The 23,786-nt window shown below is 40.0% G+C and overlaps 1 protein-coding gene across 2 annotated transcripts; it reads left to right on the top strand.

Moving 5' to 3' along the window:
• The first annotated feature begins 929 nt into the window (after positions 1 to 929).
• On the top strand, positions 930 to 23,053 carry LOC139953099 (QRFP-like peptide receptor). 2 transcript variants are annotated; one of them, XM_071952508.1, is made up of 2 exons: positions 930 to 1,034; positions 21,424 to 23,053. In XM_071952508.1, exon 2 carries the CDS (start codon positions 21,430 to 21,432, stop codon positions 22,576 to 22,578), a length of 1,149 nt encoding a protein of 382 aa, XP_071808609.1. In that variant the 5' UTR covers positions 930 to 1,034; positions 21,424 to 21,429; the 3' UTR covers positions 22,579 to 23,053. The 2 variants fall into 2 exon arrangements, with proteins under 2 accessions (XP_071808609.1, XP_071808610.1); XM_071952509.1 differs by lacking the exon at positions 930 to 1,034 and adding an exon at positions 4,380 to 4,459.
• Positions 23,054 to 23,786: the final 733 nt, after the last annotated feature.

A 23,786-nucleotide genomic window follows, 5' to 3' on the forward strand; every position in this document is an offset into this window, starting at 1 on the left:
GTAACTTCGATGACCAATATTTAGCCAAAAATTACACAGGCTTGTTACTTTATGGTTATGATGGGATACACCAAGTTGTAAGACTGGTCTTCGACAATCACCAAACGCGTACCTTCCCTTTAAAGATACTGGACACTATTGGTATTTTTGCAAAGAGCAGTCTTCTCACTTGGTGTATCTCAACATAATTTGCATAAAAAAAAACTGTGCAAGTTTGAGCTCAAGTGGTCGTCGACGAGCTCATTTGGTCGTCTTACGAACTTACGATGACCATTCTCCGCTTGCACGGTAAGTGCATATTTTCTGCTCTTAAGCGTAGAATGCCGAGGCACAAGTCAAAATTCCCCGCCCAAGCCCATGAGATACGCTTGACATATAGGCAAACAATTCCCTGCTTCCATAAGCGCAGATTATTTGCTTACGATAAGCAGAGCCGTGAAATTGGGCCTAGATACAGCCATTCGAAGCCAAGTCTGTCAACGGTAAAATACTGGAAAAATGGAAAGTGATTTGACAGCTTTAAGCTTCCGTAGTTAATTCATCACGTGAAATAAAAGAAACTCGATCCCAATGTTCATCACGTGGCTGCGACAACATCCCTTTGCACACAATACTCTGATTGTGATAGGCTGTGTCCAAAATAACGGCTTCTAGCATTGGCTACGGCCGAATGCCCAAAAGTCCTATGACGTTTTCGCTGTTGCTTTCTAACACAGCCTTAGCCTACAGCCGCTTGATTTGCAGTCGCGCCTTTAAAGTCGTTTCCCGCACATTTTCTGACCAGACCTGACAACAGAGACCGGACTGCATGCGTAATAGTAGATGTTTCTGTGGTGTGATGCCCACGACAGCCTACACAATATTATGACTTGTTAAGGTAATTTTGCTGATGTCGTTCTGGGGCCCTCTGTTAAAATCCTGGGCGATTTCTTCATTAGGCGACAATGCCTACGACTTATAGGTAGGCTGACTATAGGGGCCTGAGGCTTAACTTCTCGTAAACGATTTGTTCTGTATCCTGCTAGTCACCCGAGGTAAGTTTGAAACAAATATTTGTGTTATAGATTTCAGAAGGGAATGTATACGTTGAGATAATTCTTAAATTAGTAGCAATACAAACTATTGGTCATACAGCAGCCGCTTTCGATTGTTTATCGCATTTTGAGAAACATTTCACTTTAGAAGTTATATTATGTTGTGTGAAAAGTACATCTGTTTTTATTCCCCCCAAAAATGCAATCTTTGGGTTTTATTGTATACATCCTATACATTAAATATAAACACAATCGAACGTTTCCGAAAGGAAAACTAAGGCATCTCTGCAGTTAATATTAAACGAACCCCCGAAGTTCTTCTTGTGTCATTTGCTATAAGATAATTATGACGAAAGTGTCAAAACAATTACATCGAATGCGTGTAAATGTGGAAAAATATAATGTTTTACTCTCTGCATTAAAGGGTCTATGTAACTTTTGTATGACAAAAAAACACAATGTCCACAGATTTACACTAAACTTACACAGTTTGAAAATAATGATAGTAGAAAGCTTCACTGAAAATATTACCCGCTATTATGAGGTGCTGTAGTTTTTGGGAAAACAATGTCATGAAAATAATTTTCTTCTCATGAGACGAAAATTATTTTAATCATTTTACAAACGTATTTTCGTGTCGATGTTTTACTCATTTCTCAAAACTACAACACCTCCGTAAGTAGTATTTGAAGGGAAGGTTTCCACTATCATTATCTTCAAACCCTGTAAGTTTAATGTAAATCTATGGACATTTTGAAAAGGTACCCAAATCCTTTAACATCAAAATGTCCAGATTTCCAATGAGGGCACAGGGGAGGGGAACGTGTCAATGTGATGAGACCCACTTGTTTCATATTTTAGTTGATGTAAGTTTTCATTGTAAGACAATGGACACTATTGGTAATTGTCAAAGACTAGTCTTCACAGTTGGTGTATCTCAAATAACAAACCTGTGGAAATTTGAGCTCAATCGGTCGTCGAAGTTGCGAGATAATGAAAGAAAAAAACACCAGTGTCGCACCATGGTTACACGAAGTTGTGTGCTTTCAGATGCTTGATTTCGAGACCTCAAATTCAAAATCTGAGGTCTCGAAATCAAATTCATGGAAAATTACGTCTTTCTCGAAAACTACGTTACTTCAGAGGGAGCTGTTTCTCACAATTTATTACACCATAAACCTCTCCCCATACCTCGTAATTAAGAAAGGTTTAATGATAATAATTATTTTGAGTAATTACCAATAGTGTCCACTGCCTTTAAAAGGGTCAGTTTAACGTTTAATATTTGAGTCCCATTCTAATAAATGTCTTTTTCCGACCTATTGTGCGACATTGCGATAAGGCTGGATGACGTTTCAGACCAGGGTATTTCCTTCAAACATTGATCAGCCGGTAACACCCCCCCCCCAAAAAAAAAAAAAAAAAAAAAAAAAAAAAAAATTGCATTTTACGTTAATTTTTAGTGTCTTAAGTAATCTTGAAACTACTATTAGTTTGTTAATTACCTTATTTTAAATAGGAGCTAGACTTGTGGTAACTCCACCTATCAAATTGACTCCACATCAATTGAAATCGAATAATAACATGTGTAAAAAATAAAAATGATCCCGATTTGACAACTACATCAAAACATTTTGGCGCACTATGATAAACACGTCTGGCAATCTGTCAAAACATACATTTTCAGCAATTTTTCTGTCGAGTTTATTCCCAAAGCAAGCACTTATACACGTACTTTCTAAAACCTAGATTTCCCAAATATCCGTGCAACTATAATCCCTAAAAGCATGTTAAGAAGTCCCAAGGAACTATTCTTGAGCCAGAAACCGCTTCCGGAAGAAATGCTCACATTTGGCGTTGTTTGTTCCCCGCATCATTTAGTACGTATGCATTTAAAGTACTTCAGATCCCTGTCAGAACTCAAACAGTCGAAACCAACGGGGAAAAAAAAACCTCTTCAAGGGAACGGTCGGAGCTAAAGTGCAATCTCAAATTCCAGAGTTGCGCTCAAATTTCCTGACTTGGAGTTTTGTCAGGTCAAACTGTCGCCTCTCCTCACTTGAAAATCTGATCTCTGTAATGTGTGAACTTAGGAATAGAGAGTTATCACCTTTTTGATTCGCGGGGAATAGTGCAATTACCCCCATTTCTATGTTGATCCCCTTGTCAAAAAAGATTGGTATCGATCCTGCACCGGGGGTTGGGGGGTTGGGGGGGGGGGCACAGGACTTGCTTCTTAGGTGATGGATACAGACAGATCAATACTATACAAATATTGACTGCTTCGAGTGCTAAGGTTTAATTTACGATTCCCGAGGTGATCCCCGGAGCGTTCTATTTTCCAGAGGCGCAGCCGCCGAGGGAAAATTGAACAGTGCAGGGGGCAACGTCGCACACGTTAACGTTCGTTCGCGCGTTTCAGATACACATATAATTATGCACAACCGATTGCACGGACGGGCACTGGGTTTCTAGCAAAGAACTGCTTACCGCCGAATTCGGCGCTTACGATCACGATTCCCCGCTTTACGTGCAAGCGCCGAATTTCTGCGCTAGCCTTGTAAGCGTAGAAAACCTAGTTAAGTGAAGTACGCACGCGCAGAAGCCAAAAATCGCCGCTAACCCGTGAAATACGCTTGCCGTAAGCACATAATTCCCTGCTTCCGTAAGCGCCGAATCTATGCTTACGGTTAGCAGAGCCATGATATTTGGCCCAGTTGTAGAAGAGGCTGGGGCTTGACTCACTGCACTAATGTAGCCCGAGCTAAATGTTGGCCGGAACCAGAACGGTGCCTCAACTTGGAGCCTATGAGGTAACCCGATAGATGAAGCCCTAATGGCCATCAAGGCAGAGTCACACTCTAGATGTAAAGGCACTGTAGTAGACTGCACCTTTGGTAACGGTCAAAGACCAGGGCTCAATTTCATGGCTCTGCTTACCGTAAACACAGAATCGGCGCTTACGGAAGCAGGAAACTATGTGCTTACGGGAAGCGTTTCACGGGTATTTTTGGCTTCTGCGCATGCGTCCTCTACTTTACTAGGCATTCTACGCTTACAAGGCTAGCGCAGAAAGTCGGCACTCGCACAATAAGCGGGGAATCGTGATCGTAAGCGTAGAACTCGGCTGTAAGCAGAGCAATGAAATTGGGCCCAGTCTTCTTGCTTGGTGTATCTCAACATATCCAAACAATAATTGGTTATCAAGAGAATCATGAAAAAACACCCTTGTTGCATGCACGAAGTTATGTGCGTTTAGGTGCTTGATTTTTGGACCTTTACAATCTAACTCTGAGGTCTCGAAATCAAATTCGTGGACAATTAGTTCTTTCTCGAAAGCTACGTTATCTTTAGAGGGGGTCGCGTTTCTGATAATGTTCTACAGGCCTACTGTCAATAGCTGACTCACCATTGCTTGCTTCCAAGTAAGTTTTTTTATGCAACAATTATTTAACGATAGTGCAGTGCCTTTGAAAGGGCAGATGTTTTGCAAGACAAGTTGCAATCAAATGCAAATACTCTACGGGCAAAAATAACATGAAGCTTAGGGAACGCGAGACGACACAATAGGGCGAAACTAACATACACAATTACCCAAGAGATTTGTGCTATAATAAGGCTATAGAAAGAAGAGGTTTTTTGTATGTTCAACCTCTCATGGCTTTATCAGGATTAGTTTTGAAGAGATAGTCACTTGATACAGTATTGGATGTCGCAACAATAGTATTGAGTTGCAAGACATTTTGAGCAGCCTTTTTGTATGAGTTTCATGTTTTAAAGACACTGGACACCCCTGGTAATTGTCAAAGACCACTCTTCTCACTTGATGTATTTCAACATAGTATTGCATAACATAACAAAACCTGTGAACATTTGAACTCAATGGGTCGTCGAAGTTGCGAGAAAATAATGGAAGAAAGAACACCCTTGTCACAATTATTATTTTGTGGGCTTGAATTTGAGACTCGAATTCAACTCAAATGTTTGGGTGAGTAATTTAATGGTTTACTACTTTCTCAAAAACTACTAACTTCAGAAATGTTCAGAGCAAACTTTAAACATACGTGAAGTAGATGCCGTTTTCACGTCAGTTACGTACGTGCAGACGTCTTACGTGAGCACAAGCCCAAAGTTGTTACGTCACCTAGAAACGACACAATTTTGTGACGTTCACGTTCCCGTGTTTGCTTGCATAACGTGCATCTAAACCTCCCTAATACTCTATATAAAATCTTGAGCTTTACTCATCTTTATGGTGTGTCGTGACAGAGCGGTTAAGAGCAACGGACTCAAGCTCTGGTGTTTCTGATCAATGTGAGTTCAAGTCAGCATAGTATACATTTTGATTAGAAAAGTTAAAGATTAAGTATAGAGTATTCGGGAGGTTTAGCTGCTGTGTTACGTGAGCAAAAGCGTGAACGTCAGAAAATTGTGTCGTTTCTAGGTGACGTCACCACTTTGGGCTTAAAACATGTTCACGTATGACGTCTGCACGTACGTACCTGACGCGAGAAAGTGGTAACTTCACTCGTATGCTTAAAACGCTTATTTTTACAACAAACTTTTCTGACGTTCACGTTCACGTTTTTGCTTGCGTATGGTGCAGCTAAACATCCCTAATGAAGCTAGGCCTTCCGCCTGCGCCTCTCGGCTTCCCCGAGGGATTTGAACAAAGTCATGCTTACCTATCTAATCAGTCCCCATCAAAAACAAACCAAGATTGAACACAATTATCCCTTGTTTCTTTTAGAGCTGGCTCAAAAATCCTAAAAAACTGAGGTCTTCTGAGAAGTTAGTTTCCCCCCGTCATCCTAACCCGTTCCGCATTAAGTATTGTTTGTGCATGCATGTAAATTGGCTTAGTCGAGTCAGAACAGATTGTATTTAGATTCAATTATGTAAATAGCAGATGTTAGGAAAGTTGACTTCGGTTCGTCGACATTTTCAGCTTTGTGAACCGAGAGCCCTGAGTCGGGATGCATCATAATTGAAACGATTAGAACATGACAAAACAAAGATATCTTTAAGTCAGTTAGGGAGCGCCGGCACGTTAATCCGTTATACTCTTCACACGTGCACATTTGAGTTGGGATGCGTCACAAAGAAATGATTAGAAAATAAGAAAACACAAATTTTGCATTCACATAAGTGGGTAACTGTCAATGATACGCGCTGCTCTAGAGATTTATATGAACAAATCTCTTCTTTCTGAGAAATTCCAAATTGCATATCCGTTTTCCCTCTTGGCTTCACATAAATCCATTTTGGGACAGATGCGAACATTGAGAAAGATATTCTATATCTTTTGGGGAGATTGCATCAACTTGCGCCGATGGAGCGGGGGGGGGGGGCGCGTAGTGCGCAGCTTTCAATAGAAAACCCGTATTCCTTTTTATAGTTAAAATAGCGACGTTTAATGGACAATAAATACTTGCATAAAAGTCTAAATCGTGATTGGTTTTTAATTTATGATGGCTTATTCAAGGTCTAATTTGTTTGGGGGTCTCAACTTTCATGCGCATCCATGTTTCGTTTTATGGACCTGATTGAAGGAAACCTTATATTAAAAGCAGAATTCGGAGGTCACAAAGTCACAAGTAATAAATGCATAATTAACATTATGAGCTGTAAACTGATACAATTTTATAATGAACTTGTAAGTTGAGAAGTAATTTGTTACTGATTGTCCAAACTTTCAAGCTCCCAATATTTCATGAATTCTGCACTTATATCGCAAGTAATAAATGTTAACTTAGGATTCAAACTGCCTCCAGCTGCCGGGCAACCTCGGTAGTCTAGTTGGTAAGACACTGCTCTAGAATTGCAAGGGTCGTGGGTTCGAATCCCACCCGAGTAACATGCCTGTGATATTTTTTCACAGGACTCGGGAAAGTACTGAGTATACAGTGCTAACACACATCGGTGTATGGGTAAAAAACCAAAATTAATATTCTTTATCCCCGATGCAAATTTTTAAATTTGCATCGGGGATAAAGCATATTAATTTTGGTTTTTAAAACATCTATTATAAGTAATAATTGCATAGCAATTTATTGACAAAACTGATACAATTTCAACGTAAAATTGTGAGTTGAGAAGTTATGAGCAACTGTTCAATTCTTCAAGCTCATAATATTTCTCCATGGTTACTCTGATCTGCTTTCAGTGGTGCTCAATGGACCCTTCCCATGAAGTATGCTAATTACATTCACGCATGCGTACAGATCCTGTTGGTTGGCAAACACCATAGAGTTGTGCGCTAAGCAGACGCGAAATCGCGTGTGCGTCACGCAACCATTAGCCGTGTACAAAACAGCGCGATGTTCCCTCATTTTGCCAACCAAAACGTTAGTGCGCACGCACTATGTGCAATTTACATATTTTATGGAGAGGGTCTATTTCTGTGCTAGCTGTTTGAGCTTAGCAACTTTAGGTAGGATACCAACCACAGATAGTATAATGTGAGATGGTATTTTGGCTGGTAATCTTATTCTTGTAAGCATCATTTTGATATGCTCAGCTACTTTATATGCTTAAGCAGCTCGGTGATATTATGGCCGTGGTGTGACGTTCACGCGTGAAATTTTTCGCTATATTCAATGAGCCCCAGTCAGAGCATGCTTGGGATCAGAGCCCAATTTCATGAATCTGTTAAGCACAGAAACTATTGCTTAGCAAATGTCTTTTCTAAGCACAACGAGAGTGAGGCACCAGCTGCAACAACGTAAACTTCATGCAATTTAGGCTGCTTTAACCAGTTTCTTTCAAGCAATTTCGGAAAGTTTTATGCTTACATGCTTTAAATCTGGCGTGACAGATCACCCTTTTATCCCCGGAGCTAAAATCCCTTACTCTGTTTTAAACAAACCCATGTATAAGCAAACGGACAGTTTCAACTCGGTTTCAATTACCACGGTGAAGAATATCAGTGTCTTTCATCGAAAAATCAATTAACTTGAAGAAGTCAACTGTATCTTACGTCGTGTTTATTATTTTTGATCACCAAAAAATATAGTTGTCTCTGATTGTCGAGTGTCTGATTTCTCATCATCAACCTCAGACAAAAATAAATAAACGAGCGCCTTCCTCCGTATTTGAAAATAAACAAAGATCCTTTGTATTGAAAATTAACGAGCGTGTCTGCTTTTCGCACGAACAAAATAATTTAGAATCGCAAAAAGTTGACCCTTTATTAAAGGCACTGGGCACGTTTGGTTGATGTCAAAGACCAGTATTCTTATTGGTGTATCCAAACATAATATTGTACATACAATAACAACTCTAAAATTGAGCTCAATTGGTCATCGAATCTGCAAGAGAAAAATGAAGACGAAAAAACCTTGTTGGAAGCACAAATTTGTTTTGTGTTACGAAATTACAACTTGCTCAAACGTTACTTCAGATGGAGCCGTTTCTCACAATATGAATCTATCAACAGCTGTCCATTGTGTGTTACCAATTAAATTTTTATGCTAAACATTATTTTGAGTAATTACCTTCATTGTGAAGTGTCTGCTTCTCGAATGAACAAAATAATTAAGAATCACACAAATGTAAGCCTTTATTTAAAGGCATTGGAAACGTTTGGTAATTGTCAAACACTAGATTCTTACTTGGTGTATCCCAAACATTATGCTTGATTAAATAACAAGTCTGTGAAAATTTTGACTGAATTGGTCATCGAAGTTGTAAAAAGAAAAAAACACAGATGATTAAAAAGGGTTTCAGGCCTGCAGTCTTTTTAATGTTTGAGTGAGAAATTACTTCTTTCTTAAAAACTGTGTTACTTCAGAGGGAGCCGTTTCTCACATGTTGTATATTATCAACAGCTCTCCATTTCTTATTACCAAAGTAAGTTTTTATATGTTGCTATTAACAATTATTTTGAGATTTACCAATAGTGTCCACTGCGTTTAAATTATACCTTTGGTTTTTGGACCCGCGTGTGATTGTCTTAATCCTATAAATATATAAAACAAAACTAATAAACACAATAAATCGTGAGCGGTTCAGTTGGTTGATAAAAATTGATCCGTTTTCCATGACCAAATTACCTCGAAGTGAAATGCATTAAAAAAAAAAATCTTCTAAATCCAGACTTTCAGCAAATTTTCTAGGCAGCCTAACCCAGAGACGGGTTTTGACCCATGGGACCGGATTTATTTTGACCACGTCTTTTGTGTGCGCATTGGGAGCGCCAGTTATCAAAATGACAAATTTGTTATACTTAATTGACCGGTAGATACACAATATTGAAGGACTTCGAGTAAACAAAACATTGAAGATGAATATTGACGATAGGCTCTGACAAGCTTTGCACTCGGCATTGTTTTTCCGGGATAGACGAGGGAGTTCGATTTTGTTTTTACATCTATAGTAGAAGTAGTTTGGATATATCCTTACATGCTTTGAATCTTAATTCCTAACTAAATGCTACTGTACAACGTTAGTTTCACGACACGGCGTATAAATCTGAAATAAATATTGGCAACTATATGTAACAAGGAAGAGTCGAAATCACCCCATTGCCAAGGCGATTTTAGAGTGTGAAACAGTGTCGCGTCAAGGGAATGTTTTGAGCTTATTGTTCCCGGTACCGCTTCCCATTTTGTTGTTTTAGTATGCTGCTCTAAACTTTAAGTTGGGTTGTTTAAAGACAGTGGACACTTCTGGTAATTACTCAAAATAATTAACAGCATAAAACCTTTCTTGGTGACGAATAAATGGGGAGAGGTTGATGGTATAAAACATTGTGCGAAACGGCTCCCTCTGATGTGCCATAGTTTTCGAGAAAGAAGTAATTTTCCACGAATTTGATTTCGAGACCTCAGATTTAGAACTTGAGGTCTCGAAATCAACCATCTAAACGCACACAACTTTGTGTGACAAGGGTGTTTTTTTCTTTCACTATTATCTCGCAAGTTGGATGACCAATTGAGCTCAAGTTTTCACAGGTTTGTAGTTTTATGCATATGTTGAGATACACCAACTGTGAAGGCTAGTCTTTGACACTTACCAATAGTGTCCACTGCCTTTAAGTTGGTTTGTTTGTTGAGGGTTGTTTTTTGTTTGATTGTTTGACTTCCCACAGTATTCAATGGGGAATGACGCAGGATTACCGAACCAACACAGTTGGAATGGACCTACACGTGGGAACCGGTATTGTGGTCCCCACTAAACTGGTACCCTGTCTCCAGAAGACGATCAGAGCATACTGATCGAAACGTCGAGTTGAAACCAACGGTTCTTTGCAGAACCACCTCAACTCATTAGAGATAGTCATTACATGGATAGTCATGGTGTTAACGCAAACCTTTCTATATCGTATTTCCACCATGCAAAGTTTCCCATCCTACTGGCACCCTGTCGTTTACTTTTCAGAACCCATCGATTTCATTTGATACAATGATTTCATTGGATAAAATGTGCAGTGACTTAAGATTTCTATATCTGTGTTTTGATTGGTCCGAGTCCGAGGTGACATTTTGACAGCAAAAATTGTGGTCCAGGCCACCCTCTGGCGTTATTCACGAGCCTGGGAGTGTGACGTCAGATGTTCAAGCTGGTGGGAGTGTACAACCGTAGTCTGTTATCTGACGTCACACTTCGAGGCTCGTGAATATAAACGCCAGAGAGTGGCCTCTAGCCTAGGTCAATCCCCGCCCATCTTCACCTTTCACCTAGATTCATATGCGGACGACCGAAAGTGCAGCTGCCAAAACGTCACCTCAGACAAATCACCATCATAACACACACTAAAATGAAATCATACCTGTCTTCATCTTTATGGTCCAAGACAGGGTACCAGTCTAGTTGAGGTCGTGGTGCACGTGATGTGTTCGTTTGATGGTGGGGGTTTTCACAAACAGAGGGCATTCCATTATGTTTTTCTTTACACGGCCCTTTTCGAAACCACGGCTTCGTCTTTGGATTCGGCTTCAGGCCGTCTGGAGCCCTGAGCACATATACTCAAAGCACGCTCAAAATGTCAAGACAATTGCGGGGCCAATCTATAGCCTAAGCTGAATCTGGAGCCGAAGCCGTAGGTGGTGTGGCTCAAGATAGACAATAAAAATAATAATGAGTGACAAACAATGTGTTTCTCTCGACCCCACCTGTCTCAACTGGGAATGCTGGGATGGACTAATTATGAGCTTGTATGAATTTAATTGTTCATGATGTAGTGGTGCATGATGGGAGCGATGGCACGGTGCTGTTCAGCCTAAGACGCATAAACCTTCTCGCAAAAATACTCGGTTCGCACACGTAAGGCGTGGAATGAGGTGCATGCTGGTCTAGCTAGCGATCAAGTTTGATTGCTAGCTAGTAAGACCAGCATGCACCTCATTCAACAGTTAGCGCTTGCGCAATGGGTATTTGCGAAAAGGTATATGATCACAATTTAGTGTGCACACAATGAAAATGGATGAAGGCTCCATGAATCATGAAAGCGATCTTTTAAACCAAACCAAGACTTGAAAGAAAAATAGTCTGGTTCTGTAATTGTTACTATTGCATGCTTGTATTTGGGTACAAGGTACGTGACCAAGATGGCGCCAGTGCGACAGAGGTCTTTTTTACCGGTACTTGAGATAAAGAGTGAATTATGAAGTCCATCAAGCTGTTTGAGTGGTAGTGTTTTTGTTTCACTTGGAACACGCTCTTTCTTTTTTTTTTCTTTTTCTCGGATAACAAAATACTTGACATCTACAGCGAATACTGCTCAATGATTGCCTTTATTTTTGCTCGTGTAATTCGACTCTATAGGTTCTTTACGTCAATGTGGCCTCAATCTCATATGAGCAACAGGCTTAATATATGCACTTTTGTGACATTTTGCTGGGTTTATGCAGACGAAGGAGCTCGACGAGTTGTCAGTATAGTTCACAACAACAGACATACAATTCGAACACCCATCTTGTTGATTTTCCATCACCACGCCGTGATTTTTTTCCCCAAAACAAAAGCAAAATAATCCGAGACGTCATCGTTTTGCAGACAAGTGAAGTGAAAAGTTTCCATGGTAACTAGACGGAAAATGACCGTCAAGATTTGTAAGAGCTTGTTAAAAAAAAATAGAGCGGTCGATCATCCGACAACGTGGCCCAGTTGTAAGGTGTTCTAAGAAGACTTGTTATAATTGCGAATCCTTCGTTGTTTTTTTTTATATGAAGTTGCGCCGAGCGATAGGAATGCTTGTTGTTCGGCTTTGCACAAATCAAACTACATCAGAGGTGCGTGTATGCGCAAATTAATGTCAATTTGCTCTGTGGAAGTACTTTGTATGTTAGCAATGTACCAATATTTGCTCATTTCCCTTTCTGGATTTCGTCTCTAGCCGCCCGGTTGCCAATCACCTTTTTGATTGATTGATTAAAACATGTGGCCCGATTATAGTTGAAGAATGTTGAATGGTCTACGGTGTCCCTAAAGGAACACGATGGGAACTGTATAAAGAGGCAACAACTAAATACCCAAGAGGGAAAGCAATGAAGTGCAAAACATTTAGAGAGTGAATTAATATAAAAAGACTGGCGGGAAAATTTTAACGTCCCCTTAGAGGTTTGGCTTGTGAGATAATTTCATCGCAGCATCATATTAACGCCTAACTTGATCAGCAGAGACCCCCCCCCCTGTCTCCCTGGGCGGTAACACCCCCCCCCCAACTAAAGTGTAGACTTGTAAACAAGTCGTAAACTGTTTGTCTCGGTGCACTGCTCACGCAAATAGACCGTCCTAACGACATTGCTGGCTCCGTTCGCAGTCGCGAGAGCAGTAGTCTCGCTCGGAGCATGTAGCAGTCTCGAGAGACCGTAGTTTCAAGAAAGCTGTTTTATTAACCCTACATTGACAAACGGCTTGTCTACAAGTCTAAACGAGTCTGTTCGCATGTTTTGAGGCATTACTCTAGCGTGTCAACATGTCTCAAAATCTGCCCGTTGGCTTTACTTCTACCGCAGTTTAGTTATTGTAAACTCCCCCGCTCCCCAACCCGCCCCCATCTCTAACCAATCTAGTTCAAGCCGTATATTGAACCCAGTGATAGTCGAGTCAGTCAGACAGCCTGTCATTTTTATAGTTGAGCGAGAGGTAAGTTCAGCCGGAGCCTTCTTGGGGGAAACTCTGGTGGTCGTCTTCCTCGCGTCCCGGTCAAGCATCAGCGTCCTAAGCGCAGTTGTTTCTTGTTGTGTTGCTTCCTCTGATCTACGAATGTTAGTCTTCTCCTGCCCTTGCTCATGTTTGCCCATCAATGTGATAGTCCACTACCTTCAGTATCGCGCTGGCACCAACTTGGTCATGTTGCCTGGTATCTAACAACAGTGATGGGTGTTAATATCCATTGTACAAATAGGAACCGGAAGTACAAAACTTTCTCGTAGCTCAAGGGCTTAAACAAAATTACAATTAGGGGACTAATTATTATAAGACACAAACCATTTAAATGGAGTAACAAGGCGGGTGTTAAAACTAATAAACCGAAGTTATGTTTCCTGCTTTCAGCTGGGCTTTTGTTTTGCAAAATTAGTAATGAGATTTTCTCTGAGGTTCTTAAGTGTCTGTTCATGATGAACATTTATTGCCAGCTTTCCAGCCTCGGTTTGGTTGAATATATTTTCAGAATGAGAGAAAATCAAGATGGCCGCACCTTGATTGACCTTTCAATTGTTGATAAATAAACTGAGCTGTTTGGCATGATGGACGGCCGTATTTTAGCCACACATTCAATTGTATACAAATATTGACTGCTTCGAGTGCTATGGTTAAAACTATGACTCCCGAGGTGATCCCCGGAGCGTTCTATTTTCCCGAGGCGAAGCCGAGGGAAAATAGAACACTCCGGGGATCACCGAGGGAGTCATAGTTTTTAACCATTGCACGAGTAAAAGCAGTCAATATTTGTTTTATAACACCCCAAACATTTCTAAATACTGTACTGTTATTATTAAGTTACAGACCTGAATGCTACAATCCACGGACGACGCGAATACAGATTGCAAACACTTTTACTTACTGTGTTGCATGTAGTGTCGCGCAATCCGAAATGGTTACAGACTATTAATTTATCATCCCAGTATACGCAACGGACGTCTGGGTACTGCACGCCATGTGCTAGTCTGTTGGACTAGCGCATGGCAAACCGACGCTCTATCACACGGCCGTCGTCTGGCAAAACTAAGACATGTCATGTGACGCGCTCTAAACCAATGAGCAGGCAGAATACTTGCAAGGGGTGTTATAAAATCAAATAGAATGATGTTGTGTCAAATTTCAACATTTCTACAATATGTTTTGTAAAAGAAAATAAATCCCATGATTTACTATACTGTTGAATACTGTCTTACAAACAGTAGCTATTTTTTTTTTTTTTTTTTTTTTTTTTATTACTACGACTTTCACTTTCCATAGTTTTCAAATAGCTTTGAATAATTTAAGTATGTTGTGTCTCCAATCATGATGTTTGTGTGTGTGGGGGGGGGGAGGGGTAACTTACACGGTTGTGTTCTGAGGTGTTTATTATTGCCAATTTGTACGTTGTAATGCACTGTCTAGAATATTGTTGTAGTCTTAAATCCTTTTTTTTATGTTTCTTGAAGATGTTTACTGTCCCGTTTTATAGAGCTTTTATCAGTTTTAGACAATGTACATTTTCCATTTGTCTATATTAAAGATGGGACTATACAGATTTTTAATTGGTATTTTGGAACTTCGGTATAGGCAAAAACTCGCTCTGTGATTTTGCAAAAGAAAGATGTATTTTTATGTTTGCTACAAGGCAAAGCCAAATCCTAATACAGACGTTCGTTCGTTTGCAATGTTTGGTTCTCTCTTCTCCCGCCGTCGAGTAGCGGTCTTCGTCGGTCGCGGCAAAAGGGCTCGGGTTTCGGATCTACTCACCGCCCACTGTATTATGTTCTTTGGTCTTTTGCCGCGTAATTTCCTGTTGTTTGTTTGTCAGCTTGTTGTTATAGTTTTACCATCACTGGGCAAGAAGATCTGGCCCAGTTTCATAGAGCTGCTTAGCACACAAATGTGCTTAGCATGAAATTTCTTCATTGATAAAAACAGGGTTACGAACCAAATTTCCATTTGTTGCATTCGGCTTGTTACTAAGATTTAAGCTGTTTTTATCCTGGAAATCCCGTGGAAGTTTGGTTGGTAATCCTGTTTTTATCAAGGAAAATATTTCATGCTAAGCAAATTGTTGTGCTGAGCAGCTCTATGAAATCGGGCTCTGTTTAGAGAACAAGAATTAAAGACAGTGATGGACACCATTGGTGATTGTCAAAGACCGGTCTTCTCACTTTGTGTATCTCAACATATTATGCATAAAATAACAAACCTGTGAAAATTTGAGCTCAATTTGGTCGTCGAAGTTGCGAGATAGTAACGAAAGCAAAAAACACCATTGTCATACGAAGTTGTGTGGTTTTAGATGCTTGATTTCGAGACCTCAAAATATAATTATAAGGTCTCGAAATAGAATTCGTGGAAAATTACTTCTTTCTCGAAAACTACGTGACTTCAGAGGGAGCCGTTTCTCAAAATGTTTATCTGTCAACAGCTCTCAATCGACCATTAATACTCGTTGTCAAGTAAGGTTTCATGCTAATAGTTATTTAAAAAAATTACCAATAGTGTCCACTGCCTTTAAGCCACACAAGAGATAGTCATAAATCAATTCGAGTGAAACAAATTCATTGCCCGCCGGCCTGTCCTTTGTACTGTGATTTATGCATAATTATTTTATTTTGCTTTGAGCGTTTTGTCTTACTGTCTTGAGATGTTCTGTAATACTCATTATACCCACAGATAGCTATTCTCAGAAAATAATTTGTATATTGAAGGATGTATAAGGTGTTCCGTCGTTGAGGTAAGATATATTTTCCGTATCAGTTACTCTGAATATTAACTTTCATGGTACGTGTGTAGATATCGCAGACCTTGAAAACGGCGGCTTTTTCCTATGGTGGCCGCGAGGAGACATTACAAATCACCTCGTGCACATTTTGTTTTTTGACCTCCATTGTTGTTCCTAAGGTTAAAACAGTGGGAAGTGTTGTTTTTATAGTTTTTTTTACGATCTTTACTTTAAATGGTGAATTGCTTGCAACATTATTGATAATTCCAACAAAAGATGAGGCAAATCAATGATTTAAACAGATGACTCGTCAAGATTAGAACGCCCACAGCTCGTCATGAAAGGAAGGTTTTTCATTGGCCCAGTGTGTGCTTGTGTGGATTCTGTCCCGAAACGTATTGGCACATATAGATGGGTCAATGGACAACCCCACTTTGACCTATATGCGAGGGCGCCCTACTTAAACTACGTCAAGCGCATAAGGTCAACTGTAGCCTGAACATCTGACGTCACACCTCGAGGGTCGTATATAAAGACAGGGGCCAGTCTAGGTGCCATGCCGTCAACGCTCGAGGGTCAGTCTTTTGATTGCAATTGGCATTGATGTCATGCTGCCGCAATTTTGAGGTCGATGTTATTAGAAACGGGGAGCTGGTGTCTGTTGACGGTGACCTAGATTGTCTCACTGTCTGTATCCGCAAGGATCTGCCGTCGATTTCACAAAACTCTTTCTAACTTAAGACTAGTCTTAGGACTTAGGACGAGTCCCAACCCTGCACTGTAGCATGCAGACCTTAAGATTAATCCTTTTTACTCGTCCTAACTCGAGATAAGACGAGCCCTAACTCTTTGTGAAATCGACCCAGGTATTAGTTTTACCTAACCAGTGATTTCTTTGGATACCTACTTTTCATTGGATACACGTGCAGTGACGTATTTATAAGCTGTCAATATCGGTATTTTGATTGGTCCGAGGTGATGCTTATCAGCTGCACTTTCGGTCGTCTGCATACATATACAGCGGCATGCATAGTGTACTTGAACATGCATGTAACGTTGTTTTACATGACTGTATGCAGCCTGACGATTGATTTGACTGCGAATCTCCATATGAAATTGATGCCAGGTTAAGGTGCTTTAGGAAGTGATGACGTGTAGTAGGCTCAAGACTGGTATCTGGCGTAAATAATGAGCCTCGTAGAGTCACGTTATTTTCAGGCTACCACGCGAGCTGGGAGACCTAGCAGTCGTTGAACTTTACATAAAATGACCCCGTTTGAGTTCGCATGCAAAACTATGACATGCAACCTTATCGTAAATACTCGGTACGCGCGCATTAGGAATGGAATGAAGTGCACGTGGTCTAGCTAGCGATCAAGTTTGATCGCTAGCTAGACCAGCCTGCACCTCGTTCAACATTTAGCGCTTGCGCAATGGGTATTTGCGAATAGGTCTATGATCATGTATCTCTATTATATAATGGAGATCAATGTCTTTGATGATCAACCCTTTTTGATACGTGAGGGCGCGCTACTCAGTATAAAACAGCTCTTGTGACGTCATGTTTTTCGTCCATTAAATTTTGCTGCTTGCTTGTGCTGGCACAGCTGCAGGGTTCGCATAGTAACAAAAATGTGCACAGGCTCGCAAAAAAAAAAAAAAAAAAAAAAAAAAAAATCTTGCAGAAATTTCATTCGCGCTAAAGTTGACTCCATTTTCGAAATTATAGCTTATAATGAAACGAGTATGGATTATTCATCCGTGCTTTCAACATCCAACTGGTAAAAAGAAGAAAACAGGAAAAAAAACAGAGAGAATTTCTTGGCAGAGTCCATCATCACCAGAGACCGATATTGGATACTGTTATTAAAAGCTGACAGGAAGCTTTTAAGCTCGTTATCTCATCATACAGTTCACGGTATAGTGCTCAAGGGCGTTTAGAAGACTTCTCATAAGGGCAAGTAATTCACGATGGGAGACACACATCAGAGATTTAAAAAATCTCTACATCTAACTTATAGAGGGGACATTACGCCTAAATACATGCAGTTTGATATAAAGATCAGATTGGAGATTTGGAGCAGCGTTCTTGTACTATTCATCGGACACATAGCATTGACGACCAAGCTTCAAGGCGTTCATTTATTTTAATTTTATTCATTTATTCTTTGTTTTATTTGTTTTCCAAAATATATTTTGTATATAGCCATTGTCTGTTTTGTAATGTTTTTAATGTGTCATTGTTTTTACTGTATGCGAGCATTTGAATTACCCTTTTTGGGATCTAATAAAGATTATTGTATTGTATTCCCTTTGCGCGATTTGCGATACCAAATGCACGCGATGCTTGTGTGGTGATGACACACGTGTACGTGTGCCTTTCACGCGTGTGTACGTTTCATCAAAGATGGTGGCCAATGACGTCATGTGCAATCCATCCATCCATACGAGGACTCCCTGGCGACCTCCGTATGCAGACAGTAACAAAAAGTGCGGATGACCTATACGCACTGTAGTAGTATGGGTGTTAAACATTCGGAGAGAAAACTGCTAATAGACATGGGGGAGGAGTGCCCTTGTGGGGTCTTTTGCACAATGAAACAACGGATCACACAAGGGGAATTCTTTGTTTAACTTGGATCCCACAAGGGAATTCTTTAGAAAAGGTAATAATAGCAAGATTCCAACAATATCAATAGATTCCAGTGTACTTACGAGCATGTCCTTGTGGGCTCTTTTACACAATTGAACAATGGACCACACAAGGAATGGGAGACTTTGGAACGCTAGGTGGCAGCAGACTTACCAGGTAAATTTTCATTGTTTACATAGTCCTGAGCATGCGCACATTACTGAGAACAGTGGATTTTACCTGGTAAGTCTGCTGCCACCAAGCGTCCCAAAAGTCTCCCATTATTTGTTCAACCCAGACCCCACAAGGGAATTCTATAGAAAAGGGAATAATAGAGCACCAAAAGCAAGATCCCAACCAGATGCATAAGGTTGCAGTGTGCTCTAGGGCGTGCCCTTGCGGGGTCTTTTATAGAATGGAACAAGGGACACCACAATAAAATTCTTTGTTTAACCTGGACCCCACAAGGGATTTTTTTTTTAGAGAAGGAAGTAGTAGAACAAAAAGGACCCCATCTAACCGGATTCGTATAAAGTGATTTGTTTAAAACCACTAGCAATCTGATAACCGTCTCTATGTTGTCTGTACTCGATTATTTTTGGCAACAGCTCCCATTGGTTTTGTACACACTCTCCAATTGGGGAGCTTCATCCAACCAGGGACCCATTGTCACGGTTTGATTGTGTATAGCTACCCCCCCCCCCCCCCACGACCAGACACTCAACATAAAATGAAACATTTCACATCCTTATCTCGTGTTCAGTTCGACCTATATCTAAAGCCCTTAAGATTTTCATATTAGCCCTTTTTGTTTCCCGAGTGCGGAATAATTTCTATAGGCGCCAGTGTCAGTCGTCGACTTTATTTTACGATGCTATTAGATTTAAGGGAGGATTTACATCAAGGATCAAAATACACTTTCAACGAAATATCAATTCCTTTTCAAGGAGTTAGTTTTAAAGGCAGTGGACACTATTGGTAATTGTCAAAGACTAGCCTTCACAGTTGGTGTATCTCAACGTATGCGTAAAATAACAAACCTGTGAAAATTTGAGCTCAATTGGTCATCGAACTTGCGAGATAATAATGAAATATAATAAAACCCTTGTCACACAAAGTTGTGTGCGTTTTTTTAGATGGTTGATTTCGAGACCTCAAGTTCTAAATCTGAGGTCTCGAAATAAAATTCGTGGAAAATTACTTCTTTTCTCGAAAACTATGGCACTTCAGAGGGAGCCGTTTATCACAATGTTTTATACCATCAACCTCTCCCCATTACTCGTCACCAAGAAAAGTTTTATGATAATAATTATTTTGAGTCATTACCAATAGTGTCCATTGCCTTTCATCATAACATATGAAAGGTTTATTTTTCAGATCCTCATGTTTGAGTGCGGAACCAAGCTTTCTCCTTCCCCTGGGTCCATCTTGGGGAGTGGCTTAATTTTAGCTTTTAGCCTTGTTTGGAAACTTACATAAAACAATATTAATCAATACAAACAGACGAAACGGTATTGTGCCGAATCTAAGGACACCCAAAGCAAAATGGGCGGCTAATAACTTAGTTTTCCGATTGATTGGAAAAAAACACACACAAAAAACAGGCATTTAATATTTTTTCTCTCTTGAGATCTCTCTTTTCTCTCTAATTACCTTCCTATTTTTATTTTTTTTTATGGGAAAAAAAATGAAAACAACTTTTGTTATTGTTGCTTGCTATTAAAAGCCTTGTCACACGAGGTAAGTTTTACAGGCATTTTGGGGGCAACCAACTGCAGTGCAATGCCACAGGACCACCTTGGTAGCACATGAGTAATGTTGCAAACAATGTCTTACGATTCCCAAGGAATGTATTATATTTAAACATGACTGAATTATCTTCTTGGAGATTGCCTGGAACTGGTTGCCTGTAAATTGCCTCGTGTGACATGACCCTTACGCAACACTCTTCACCTAGCGTCCGCCAAAATGTCCCCTTGTTCAGTCGAGAATAATTTTCTTTAAACTCAATCATACTTTTATAATAGCCATATTCGGCTGTTCATATTATAATTCCATGACCACAGGGACAAACACCATCCAAAGACGAAACAATGTTGGTTTAGATTTACCACACATGTTCTATAGTTCCCCTTGCCGACTTGCAAACACAATCATGTTTGTCTATTCACGCAACCCAGTAAAAATAGCTCATTCCTTTGGGAATTTTGTTGTTGCATTTCCTAGATTGCGGAATCTGACTTTTTTTTTCCCGACCGCTCATAACTGTTATCCTGAGGGTTAAAGAGGAGGGAAAAATTGTTTAAGTCTGGATCGGCACAGTCAACGTCAATGTATGAACTTTGGAAATGTTTTAAGGCCGGGGAAAAACAGGTTAATCGTAATCACCATTTCTTAAACTCGCAAAAAAAAGAGGGGAAAAAAAGACTATAGATAAAATGATACATCTAGACTAATTCCTTACTTTGATAAGACGTTTTTTTTCTTCATAAAGCCTCTTGAATAATTCCACACGTGTGCGAGGTAGCCTACGGAGGAGATGTCTCCGGGATGGTCATGAGCCTTCGGTCTAACGGCCAGAGCACTTGTCATGCCACTTTAACTATTTTTATTAAAAGATAATCTGACGTGAGTGTAAAAGTCAATGGAAAAAATTACCAACTTTAAAAATTAACATTATATAGCCTTCGAGAAAGACAACGGTTTTGGTTCGTAAGCAACGGCAGTTACATAGCAATTTCTACTTTCTCAAATTTATTTCTATAGGTACAAAGTATAATTTGCTGCTCTTTGAGTTTAAATGTCCTTAATTTCACCCGGGACGCACTTCAATTAAAGGAAAGGTTTCATTATTTTATGAAGATGACTAAATTAAGAAAATTCCCCTTTTTTGGCAGGTCGTCATGGATCAAGCAGGCATGGATTCCGATCATCTAATCCCCTACGACATTCCTCACTTAAAGAACATATCTATCGATGAGCTTCTAGCCTTTTTAAACTTCTCCTCTCTGAAAGAGTTCTTAGAGGTGTACGATGTTGGTGTAGACCCCACGGATCTGTCCCCGGGGGCTGATGCGTTTCTCATCACGTCCTACACGTTGATATTCATCATGTCGCTCGTTGGCAACCTCCTCGTCGTCATCGCAGTTGCGTCCAAACGGAGCATGCGCACGGTCATCAATTCCTTCATCGTTTCCCTGGCAACGTCCGACCTCCTCGTCACCATATTCTGCATCCCTTTCACCCTGGTGGAGGTCATCACCGTAGACTGGGTCCTGGGGACGTTCATGTGTAAGCTGCTTAACTACATCACCATGGTTGCAGTTGTATCCAGCGTCCTCACCCTGACAACCATCGCAGTAGAGCGCCACCATGCGATCTGCCACCCCTTACGTGCGCGTATCATCCAGACCCCAACCCGTGCCGCCATTTTGATCGCCGGGCTGTGGATCTTCTCAATGATCCTAGTGTCCCCTCTGCTATTCGTCATGGAGGTGGAGGTCGAGATGGTCCTCCTTAGCGGCACCACATACAAATTCTGCCGTGAGACCTGGCCGCACCACGACCAGAAGAAAACCTTCACTCTCCTTCTGGTCATATTCCTGTACATCATCCCCGTTCTCACTATGACGATCCTGTATCTCCGTGTGGTGCACCGACTATGGATACGCAAGGCCATCACGCCAGTTGAAGCCCCGGGTAGTCTGGCAAACGCCTCGTCACTCCGTAACAAGAGGCGTGCCACTAAGATGCTGATCGTGGTCGTAGTCCTCTTCGCTGCAAGCTGGTTGCCCTTCCACGTGGTCAGCATCATCAGAGATTTCGTTCGACTTCTTGACAGTGAGCAAAATCGCATGATGCTCGCGATCGTCCAGCTCATTGGTTTCAGTAATAGCTTCAATAACCCCATAGTGTACGCCTTTCTCAATGAGAACTTTAAGAGAAAGTTTAGGAGGACGCTCTGCGTCCGACCGCCAAAGAAGGCAAAGAAAAAGGTGAAGAAGTCAACGTCACATCTTGTCAGCCCTTATGCCGTCCAAACCACCCTGTGACTAAATAAGACTGTACCTGTTCAAAATAAGATGAATGAAATAATAACCTGAAGAAGTTTTCACATAAATAATCAACTATTGTATATGCCTATATTATAGTTATATGAGTCTAACCGCCAAAGAAAGAAAAGAAAAGGTGAAGAAGTTAACGTCACATCTTGTCAGCCCTTATGCCGTCCAAACCACCCTGTGACTAAATAAGACTGTACCTGTTCAAAATAAGATGAATGAAATAATAACCTGAAGAAGTTTTCAAATAAATAATCAACTATTGTTTATGCCTATAGTATAGTTATATGAGTCTAACCGCCAAAGAAAGAAAAGAAAAGGTGAAGAAGTCAACGTCACATCTTGTCAGCCCTTATGCCGTCCAAACTACCCTGTGACTAAATAAGACACTTGTTCAAAATGAGATGAATGAAATAATAACCTGAAGAAGTTTTCAACTATTTTATGCCTATATTATAGTTATATGAGTCTAAAAAAAAAACAAAAAAAAAAAAACTACCAAAACTTAATGTCAGCATCAGTTTCGTCACAAAGTGAGCTTAAAATAAGTTGTAATTAGTTAACATTATAATCGAGTCATACTTTTTATGGTAAATGTTGCTTTCTAAAGTACAGCAAAGTTTATTGATTGATTGATTGATTCACTATTGATTTTACTTATTCCTTGATTATAAATTGGTTGGTTGATTGATTGAAGGATTCAGATTTCTTTTTTTTAAGGGTACTATCTTCTTCTATTTTATGTAATAACATTGTTTTATTTTTTCAGTAGCGTATTGTTCACCATTTATAGGTACCATATAAAATAAATTAATAATACATATATATAGAAGTTAATAACAATATTTATTATACTCAAGAATAACGGATTTACCTGGTAAGTCTGCTGTCACTAGCGTCATAAAAGTCCCCAATTATTTATTCACATTTGTTAAATTAATACGTCTCCCAAGTAAAAAACAAACAAACAAAGAACAAAAAACAGCTGTTCCCCCCCAAAAAAGGCTAAGCAAGTTGCGAAATCTTCATTTTGTAAATTGAACGTTTATCTGTCTAATAATTATTCAAAAACCAGCTGTATTATAAAAAAAATAATAATAATATATAATATCGTGCGTCATGGATTATTAAACGTAATTATACAACAACTTGATTATAAATAATGCCATAACGAATAACTGCAGAAGTAAGTTCAGATG

This window comes from Asterias amurensis, chromosome 21 (genome assembly GCF_032118995.1).
Source record: "Asterias amurensis chromosome 21, ASM3211899v1".
NCBI classification, from domain to species: Eukaryota; Metazoa; Echinodermata; class Asteroidea; order Forcipulatida; family Asteriidae; genus Asterias; species Asterias amurensis.